This window comes from Papaver somniferum, chromosome 7 (assembly GCF_003573695.1).
Source record: "Papaver somniferum cultivar HN1 chromosome 7, ASM357369v1, whole genome shotgun sequence".
NCBI lineage: Eukaryota > Viridiplantae > Streptophyta > Magnoliopsida > Ranunculales > Papaveraceae > Papaver > Papaver somniferum.
Genome location: NC_039364.1, coordinates 164247716 through 164258512, shown reverse-complemented (window position 1 = coordinate 164258512; position 10797 = coordinate 164247716). Strand labels below are relative to the sequence as shown.

Here is a 10797-nt window from a genome sequence, read left to right as displayed (position 1 = left end):
TGTACAAACCACTCAAAAAAATTCTATAACTTCCATGATACTTACTCAACCCAATTTTCTACCTAAACCCATCACCACAAAGCCCTCTCTAACTTCTTCTCCAAAGTTTAAACCCACCATTCCCATCAAAAGACTTACTTCTGAAAAAATGCAATTTATAAAATACAAAAGTTTTTGTTACAACTGTGATGAAATTTACCATCTTGGTCATATGTATAAGAGACAACAATTGTTCTTGCTAGTGGGTGAGGATACATCTGAGGAGGAGATAGTGGTGGAAGAAGACATATCTGAAGAGGAAGTCGCTTCAACAGTTGAATATGGTATGGAGATCTCCTTACATGCCTTGACTGGAAACACAAGCGAGGATACTATTATAATTCTATGGTGCATTAAGAAACAAGCCATCTCAACTCTTATTGATACAGTTAGTACCCACATTTTTCTGGATAGTGTTCTTGCTAAGTTGTTGAAGTGTAATATACATCCTACACAACTTTTGTTGGCTGGAGTGGCAAATAAGGAGAAAACTATTAGTGCTAGCATGTGTTCTAGATTCTAATGGACTATGCAGGCTCAGAAATTTATTAGTGATGTGAGGTACTCCCATTGGATGAATTTGACATGGTTTTAGGTACAGACTGGTTGAGACACTTGGGTGATGTTCTCTTTAACTTGTCCAAACTCCGTATTACTTTCAAACATAAAGGAAAAAAATAACTCTTATAGGTGCTTAAGGATAGAGCGACTACGGTGTGTTCGAACCACATACTTGAAGTATGTGTCCCATCTTTATATGTTGACACGTCTTATAAAGTAGATTTTTTTTTCCAAAATAATTTTATTACCTAACTATTTGTCTTTGTTTTTTTGTTTTTTTTAACTTTCTACTTTTTCTCAAAAAGTAAAGCATTTAACGAGATTTGGAGGGAGGGTTTTGAAGTTAAATCCGTGTCAACAAATAAAGATGGTCCACATAAAAAATGTGTGTGGCCCAACCAATGTAGTCAAAATCGTTCTCCAAGGACGATTACCCGCTGAGTAATCGCTACTCGCTATATGACCGATGCGATTTACGATTACATGCCATTTCTGATTTTTGATGATTAAGGAGGCCGATTTTTCAATTTGGATTTCTTTTTAACCAGAACAAGTTGGCGAATTTTCCGAGTTGGCATTGCATGCACGAAAATCAGAAAAGATTTTCTTTGTAACTCCTGAGACGGGAGTTATCAGATGTAAAAACCTCTAAAAATATGATTAATAAGTTCACTATAACAATGTTATACACTTAATTACATGATAGTGTTAATATTTAATTTTAATTAGGTACAAGTCATAAATAACAATATATAAGCCTCTAGTAAATATGTTCCGAGTATTAGGCCGAATTTTGACGATTTCCAAGTCTGAATTTATTCCTCCTTGCTTAAATCTCCCTAACCGAGCAGGACTAAGGAGAGACACCTTATACAGAGAGTCTCAAGGAAAAACTTCATTGAAGATGATAAGTGGCTTTGGTGCGACAGAGTTATTCAATAAGCACACTCATGAAATTCCGAGTAAATTATTTTCCATTTCTAATAATAGTTCACCTCCCGTTATTCCTATGGCAGTCTCTAATCTCATACGACGCTATTCTGACATATTTGTCGAGCCCGCTCACTAACCACCACAAAGATATTTGGACCATACAAACCAAAGTCTGAACCCCGAAACATGAGACCTTACAAATGTCCATTTATTCAAAAATATGTTGTTGAGAAGTTGGTTTAAGAAATGCTCTCGTATGGTATTATAAAACCTAGCCATAGTGCTTCAAAAAAAAACCTAGCCATAGCTCCTTTGCCTCCCTAATTCTCTTAGTCAAGAAGAAGGATGCTACTTGGAGATTTTGTATAGATTGTAGAAGACTGAATGCAATCACTATCAAGGATAAGTTACTTATCCTATAATTGATGAGCTATTATGTGAACATCATGGAGCTACCATATTCACTAAGGTTGATTGAACTATCAAATTAGAGTTCACCTTCCAGATATTCATAAAACAACTTTTAGACCTCACCAAGGCCCAATGTCATGGCATTTAGCCTCACTAATTCTCGTACTCTATTTCAAGCTCTTATGAATGTGATTTTTCAGAGTTTGTTTTAGTCCTCCTTGATGAAATATTGCATTATAGCTCCAACATGGAACAACATGTCTGAAATCTGGATTTCACATTAAAGCTTCTCAGACAACATCATCTTTTCTCTAGGTGCTGCTTTGCTCAAACTGAATTGGAGTACTTGGGACATATTATTATTACTGAAGGAGGGTTGCAGATTCTTCTAAGATATCTTGCATGTTGAATTGGTTTCTACCCACGTCTAGCTTATAGGATTTTTGTGTTTGATAAAGTACAACAAAATTTTTATAAGAGGTTATGGATATATTATCAAACCATTGTCAACTTTATTAAGAAAGAACGCTTTCAAGTAGACCCTCAGGCTACTTCTGCTTTTGACAATCTCAAAGAAGCCATGACTAGTAAACTAGTGTTAAACCAATAGTATCACTGTTGTAGCCGACTAATAGTATTACTTGTAATATTATATTGGAGAGGAGAGTTACCTAATTAGGCGAAATCGCTTACATGTGTTAGTATAAAGACTTACGTGGGATCAGTATCTAGATAGTACCATTGGTGGGAAACTAAAATTTGCATTGTTATTTTGGTATCCAATTATTGATTTTATTGACTAACGGTTGTTAAACCTTGATTGTACATAGTTTGTTTATTCTGGGAACATTTTCTTCTGATACAAGATCACTTGAACTAAATCAAGGATTAACGGTAGATCAAGTCTGTTTTTATATCTGACGATAGGCTTGTGATTATCCATTATTAATTAACTCCTTTCTACGCATGATCGATGACAAGGGAATCAAGTTTGTTTGTGCAGATACTTTGAAGATATTGAATGTAAGGACCTTCAAGCTCGTCAACACTATTAGACCGGTCAAGATACAGTCTAGAGATGATCAAGAGACGATTAAGTCGATAATAACTCGATTAGTTAAACATAAATGCTAAGTAATATAAACTAATCTAACAATAATTGTGATACGAAACTGGTACCGTCGGATAGATCTCGAAAAGTTATGTGGAATGAACTACTTGAACGTGTCAATCGGATAACGGACGAAGAAGATATAATCAGATTAGTATGAAGGGTAAAATGATCTTTTTGCTTCAAACCAACTGGCTGCCCATATCCAATGTTGTGGGTTCCTAAGTATATTTTTTTTGGTTTTATCCAAAAGTTTTCGTAAGAGAAAACCATTTACTCTTCTTCTTCTCTGTTCTTCGTCTGTTGTTGAAGTAGGAGTCTGAAATAGAGATTTTTGAGTTCGAGGGAAGTAGAGAGTTCGATCAAGGGGTATATTTTAGAGGTGTGTCATAAAATGACCACTCTGGCTTGGGAGGGTTATAGGCCAACTTAGTTATAGCATCGCCTTACTCGCGTCAATATCAACAGCAGATGAATGAGATCTTCTTTCAACGAGGTGGAAATCCGCCCTTTCAAGATAACTAACTGATATTGAGGAACCAGCTAAGCGATAGCAATTCGAAGGTCATGGCAGGTAAAGTCCATTGAAGAATGTACTTGGTCCGCTTCTTTTAACAAGATAGGACAAGAAAACGAGAACTACAGTTCGAGTGAGCGGCTAAGTAAGCAGAGCTCGAAAGAACTACCGATTCACACCTCAGGCTCTTCAGTCGATGGCCCGCTATCATGTGATCTCAGTTCAAAAAGAGGGCATACCTTGGGGATCCGGTGATTCAAATTTAATTAAGGTAAGAGGTTCAAACCCTAGGAGAGGGGCTTCTTTCAAATTTATATCCAATTCACACCGGCTGTTAAGGGGCAACCATTCTTTGCCGTTAATTATGTTTTAATTCTGTTTTGTATTTCTGTTTAGTTAAGATCCACTTGTGCTACTCACACGTTCTGTCCTTGTGAGTGAGTGGGTATAAGTCCTTTGAATTGGTCATGAGTCGGGATATGTTGAATTATTAATCTAAAAACTTCTTTCTCTCCCAAATTCTCTTCTTCCCCAAATCCGATCTCTATCCTTAGAGATCTTGAGTTGCTTCTGAGCTAATTTGTAGTGTATATCACTACAATTGGTATCAGAGCACTCGATCCGAGTGTTCCTGTGTGATTATGGTGACCTAAAAGGAATTTGACGCTTTGAATAAGTGAGTGAATGAACTGTCTAACAATCAAAGCGAGGGTTTCAAAGATCTCAACAAAAAAATTGATGAAGCTCAGAATATGATCTCTCCAGCGTTGTTAGCAGGACTAGGAAGCTTACTTGATGCTAAGATGTCGTCTCTGGAAGAGAGGATTCTCACTCGACAAAAATCAGATGATGGAGTACTCGAAACCCCCTTCAAACATCAAACCCATCCAAAACCTGGAGGTCCATCACCAGAAGGTAACCATCATATCTTGTCTAACCAATTTTCGAATACTCACAAACCTAAGTTAAAATTTCCTAAATTTGATGGAAATAACCCTAGATCCTGGATTCGTAAGTATAATAAGTTCTTTCAATTATATTTAATGGATGAGGATCAGAAGGTCATGGTTGCTTATATTGATTTAGAGGGTAAGGAAGATGTATGGTATCAAGACTATCAGGTGGGAAGGGAAGTAATCTTACGGGAAGATCTTTGCAGTAATATCAATTTTAGGTTTCAAGAGCTTGGCCATGATGATGTGGTAGGGGAATTCAACAAGCTCTGTCAAGAAGGCACAATATTAGAGTACCAAGAGCTTTTTGAAGAGATCAAGGCCTTAATGATTGCTAAGAATAGATATCCAAATGAAGCTTACTTTACTTCTAGCTTTGTCACTGGACTCAAGAAACAAATTAGAATGGAAATCCAAATGCATTCTTCCTCAACACTCAATCAGGCTATGTACTTAGCAAGGATGCATGAGGCTGTGTTGGAGAAGGCAGCCAGGAAGGCCAAATTTGTTTCAAGACTACCTCCACTCTCAATGGGAAGTAGCATCTCTAAAATCTTTGTAACTCCACCAAAGTCCAACTCACCATCTCCCACCAGTAGTGGCAGCCTGAAACTACCTCCCATCAAGAAATTAACTTATGCTCAGATGAGGGCAAGGAGGAAGAAGGGGTTGTGCTATAATTGTAATGAAAAGTATGAGATGGGTCACATGTGCATTAAACAACAGTTATACATGTTGGTTGGTGATGAGGAAGAATCATCTACTTTTGAAGAAGAATCTCCTGGTAGTTCCCCAGTCATACAAGAGCTAGAAGAAGAAGTGGAAATCTCTCTACATGCCTTATCCGGTAATGTTTCTCACAACACTATTAAGATTAAGGTTATTACTAAGAATAAAAAGGCATTCACTGTCTTGATTGACAGTGACAACACACATAGTTTCATTGACCCTGAGATGGCCAGGCTCAGTGGTGTACTGATAGAGCCCACTGCTGCTTTACATGTAGCTGTGGCAGATGGTAACAAGGTGCTTAGTGATGCCAGATGTCCTCAATTTAGCTGGAACATGCAAGGGTGTAATTTTTCTTTTGATTTCAGAGTCTTAGACTTGGGTGGGTGTGACATGGTGTTAGGAGTGGATTGGATGAGAACTATAAGTCCTGTGAAGTTTGATTTCAAGATGATGACAGTGTCTTTCATTCAAGATAGTAAGGAAATTGAGCTTAAAGGGATTACTGAAGACATCAGAATCTCATCCATTTCAGTGGGATCTTGCCAGAAGTACCTCAAGAAGAATAAAAATGATATGGCATGCCATATGTTTTGCATCACAGCCATTAAACCCAACCCTCAAACACCCAAAATACTAGAACCCATACTCACCAAATACTCCTCAATATTCAAAGAGACAACCTCATTACCATCAGAAATATCTCATGACCGTTATATACCTCTGCAACCAAACTCTGCTCCACCTAAACAAAGGCCTTACAGAATTCCATATGTCCAAAAAGAAGTAGTTGAGAAACTAGTTGAAGAAATGCTCAAGTCAGGAGTGATCAAACCCAGTCACATCCTTTTTTCTTCCCCAGTTCTACTAGTTAAGAAGAAGGATGGGAGATGGAGGTTTTGTGTTGACTATAGGAAGGTTAATGATATTATTGTTAAGGAAAAATACCCAATCCCAGTCATTGAAGAACTATTAGATGAACTAAAAGGGTCATTTGTCTTCTCCAAGATTGACTTGAGAGCAGGGTACCACCAGATTAGGGTGTCACCTGGAGATACTCAGAAGACTGCCTTCAAGACACACCAAGGGCACTATGAATTTCTAGTTATGCCTTTTGGCTTAACTAATTCCCCAGCTAGCTTCCAAGCCTTGATGAATGATGTGTTTAAGCCCTATATGAGGAAGTTCATATTAATGTTTTTTGATGATATATTGGTCTACATCCCAAACATGGAGTCACATATAGAACATCTACAACTTACTCTAGAGACTCTCCAAAAGAACCAGCTATATGCAAAGCTCAGCAAGTGTACATTTGGCCAGGATAAGTTAGAGTATCTGGGACATATCATCTCTGGTGAGGGAGTAGCTGCTAGGCCTGTCAATATTTGTTTGATATCCGGTATCCGTTTCCGAGTATTCGAGATCCTATAGGATTTTATCCGTTTTATCGGATATCGGATATCAGATCGGATATTTTATCGGATATTTCTTCCTTAACATATCAGAAACGGATTAGACCCCATCTGAAATGTTAATATCCGATAGTATAGGAACTTATTCGTAATTTATCCTAATTTCGAGTCTAGTATCGGATATTATCGGATAAATATCCCATAAGTGTCAATTCTGAAAATGTTTTACAAGGGTTTTTAAGCTTTTTTGTTATAACCGGATACTATCGGATATTTATCGGATATCCGACGGCTTAGCCTATCGGAATCGATATCTGATTTTGATATCCTATAGGATATTATCAGATATCGAATATTCGTTAGTGCTTAACATGTCGGATATCAGATTTCTAAATATCCGACGGATATTCTTCCATTGACAGGCCTAGTAGCTGTTGATCCCCTCAAGATAGACAACATGACAAGATCGCCCACTCCTACAACCATCAAAGACTTGAGAGGATTTTTAGGTCTAACGGGGTACTATAGAAAATTTATTAAGAATTATGGTCTCATTGAAAAGCCATTAACAAACCTTTTAAAAAAGAACAACTTTCATTGGAACATCTCAGCTCAAGTTGCTTTTGAAGAATTGAAGAAGGCTGTCACCTCTGCACCAGTCTTAGTGTTACCAGACTTCAGCAAACCTTTTGAGATCTCAACTGATGCTTGTGACACTGGAGTTGAAGCAGTACTGATGGAAGAGGGAAGACCTATATCATACTTCAGCAAGGGAATGGGACCCATATTCTTGGTTATGTCCACATATGAAAATGAATTGATGGTAGTGGTGATGGCTGTAACTAAGTGGAGATCTTACTTACTTGGAAACAAATTCACAATCTTCACAGACCACCAAAGTATTAAATACTTCATGGAACAAAGGATTCAATCACTACTACAACAAAAATGGTTAGCCAAATTGTTGGGGTATGATTATGAATTGAAATATAAGAAGGGGTCTGAGAACCAAGTAGCTGATGCCTTATCCAGAGTTCACTTGGAAGAGCAACCTTCATGCCAGAGTTTAATTCAATTGCAACCTGAGTGGTTCTCAGAAGTTCATGACAGTTATAAAGAAGATACTCATGCAAAAGAATTAATCCCTAAACTAACTGTACAAGAGGGGGCAGTAGAAATTTATTCTTATCAACAAGGGGTATTGAGGTACAAGGGAAGGCTCTATATTTGGCAACATGGAGGATTAAGGCATAAAGTCATTCTCTCCACTCATTCTTCACCCATTCATTGGAGGGAACTCTGGAGCACAAGCCACTTAACAGAGGGCCAAGTTATACTTTTTTTGGATAGGAATACACAATGACATTAAGACTTTTGTCCAAGCTTGTGATATGTGCCAGCAACACAAAGGTTTTAACACCAGTACAGCGGGACTCCTTCAGTCACTGCCCATTCCAGAGCAAGCATGGGAACACATAAGCATGGACTTCGTCTCAGGTCTCCCAAATCTGAAGGCAGGGAGGTTATACTGATAGTGGTGGATAGACTCACTAAGTTTATCCATTTCATTCCCTTGAGCCATCCTTATACTGCAACTTCAGTGGCAAAGGTATTTATTGACACTGTATTCAAACTTCATGGTCTTCCTAACTCTATTGTGTCAGATAGGGATGCAATTTTTGTGAGCAATTTCTGGCAAGCCTTTTTTTCTAGGCTAGGTTCTTCATTACACATGAGAACAACTTATCACCCTCAAACTGATGGACAGACTGAGAGGGTGAATGCTTGATTGGAATCATATCTAAGGTGCATGACCAGCTTTAAACCAAACAAATGGGTAAGTTGGATGCTATTGGCAGAATGGTGGTACAACACCAGTTTTCATACAAGCTTAAAGCTCACACCATTTGAAGCCTTGTATGGATATGCACCACCACATTTTGGAATATCTTCAGCAACACAAGGAGTTCATCCTGATGTAGATGACTACATAGAGCAGAGTCAGTCCATGAAACAACTACTGAAAGGAGCTCTAGATGAAGCTCAACACAGAATCAAAAGCCAAGATGACAAGAGAATGACAGAGAGGTCATTTATAGTGGGAGACTGGGTATATATGAGACTACAAGCATATAGACAGACTTCAGTCCAACTGAGGAGGAATATAAAACTATTGGCTAAGTTCTTTGGGCCTTACCAGATTGAAGCAAAGGTTGGCCAAGTATCCTACAAACTGAAGTTACCAGCTGATTCCAAAATCCACCCAACTTTTCATGTCTCTCAGCTGAAACCCAAGCTTGGGGAAGGAGTCTTGCCACAAACAACTCTACCTCAGCTGTCTAAGGAAGGAGAGATGAAGGTAAGACACTTACAGGTGCTAGACACAAGGATTATCAGGAATAACAATTGCTCAGTCAAGCAAGTATTGATTCAATGGGAAGGCATGGAAAACTCTGAAGCTACTTGGGAAGACAAGCAAGCCATTAAGGTGCAGTTTCCAAAGGTAATTCTTGAGGACAATAATCTAAAGTAGGGAGAGCATTTGTCATAAAATGACCACTCTGGATTGGAAGGGTTATAAGCCAGCTTAGTTATAGGGCACCGGCTGTTAAGAGACAACCAGTCTTAGCCGTTAATTATATTTTAATTCTGTTTTGTGTTTCCGTTTTAGTTAAGATCCACTTGTGCTACTCACACGTTCTGTGAGTAAGTGGGTATAAGTCCTTTGAGTTGGTCCTGAGTCGGGATATGTTGAATTATTAATCTAAAAACTTCTTTCTCTCCCAATTCTCGTCTTCCCCAAATCCGATCTCTATCCGCAGAGATCTTGAGTTGCTTCTGAGCTAATTTGTAGTGTATATCACTACAAGGTGGCGGTGATGTGATTATCGTATTCAGAAGTCACAGAAAAAGGTAAATCGGAGACTAATTTAGGGTTTCTGCTTTGATTGTTTTTCTTTATGAAATTGAGTTTGTTTTAGTGAATTATTTCATGGGTTTGTTGTTAATTAGAGGAGAGAGGGTTGTATAAGGTTTAATTTTAGTTCCTTAAGGTAATTGAGTTTCAAGTTAGGGTTTTGATAAATTGAAGATGAAGATTAAATTTTTTGTGATGAGAACCACAGATGAAGGCAATCCTTGGAGTTGTTGTATTCAAATTAGGATTCTGAAGTTCAGTGAGAATTAGGGTTTTGAATGGTGTTCTGAAATTGGAAGGAGAAAAAGGTAATCAAGAGAACTGTTGGTGGTGACGTTCAGGTTGCAGGTGAAGCTGTTAGTTAGTGGATTTGAATTATGAGATTGCTGAATTAAGAAGTGGAGATGTCATGGCTAGCTAAGTAGAGATGTTTTTGTCTGTATGTTTGTGACTGCAAGTGTTAGGGGGTTGGTTTACTGGTGAACTGTAGTAACTGATGGTGTTGTGTTTGGAAATAGAATTGTTGAAGTGATAAAGGAGATGATACAGATAGATGTGTAATCTATGAAGTTGAGAAGTTCAAGTTGTAAGTTGAGTTACAGGGGATGAAGACGTTTTAGATATATAGTGGGTTTGAGATTCAAAGAAGTTTACAGTTCTGTAGGTTGTATTCTTGGCTTGAAGATGTAAAGGGGATTGGTTTTGATTCAGCTGATCAGGTGGTGCAGGTTGTGTTGGTTAGGATCTGCTGATGCAGTTGATTATAGTCGTTGCAGGTTGAGTTTTAGGATTGGTAATGAGTTGGAATTGCACCTTCAGATGAGAGTACGGACTTGATGATGCTGGTGCAGTCGAACTGAATTAGAAGTTAGATGCAAGTTGGGGGCTGTTGGGTGTAGACTAGATGGTGTTGCAGTACATGCCTGAGATGAGATGTAGGATTCACAGTTCAAGAAGTGAAATAGAAGCAATGGTGGAGTGTTTGTGTAGATAGTAATACTGAAATCGAGTTGTATTACAGATGCTGGTGATTGCAGGTGGAAGCTGAAATGAGTTGAGGCAGTCATTTTGTAATTACAAATGTTGATGTTATAGAAGTGAAGTTCATATATGAAAAAGGGTTATTGCAGGAACTGTGGTATGCTGAACATTGTGGGTTACCTGTATTGGAGATGTTGTTGCAGTTTAGATGTACAAATTTTGGTTAGTAT

General features: G+C 38.1%; 1 protein-coding gene across 1 annotated transcript; it reads left to right on the top strand.

Annotated features, from left to right (window-relative positions):
* The first annotated feature begins 4375 nt into the window (after nt 1–4375).
* On the top strand, nt 4376–8032 carry LOC113295486. The gene is made up of 2 exons (XM_026543820.1): nt 4376–6644; nt 7092–8032. The coding sequence occupies exons 1-2, from the start codon at nt 4376–4378 to the stop codon at nt 8030–8032; spliced, it is 3210 nt and encodes a 1069-aa protein (XP_026399605.1).
* Nucleotides 8033–10797: the final 2765 nt, after the last annotated feature.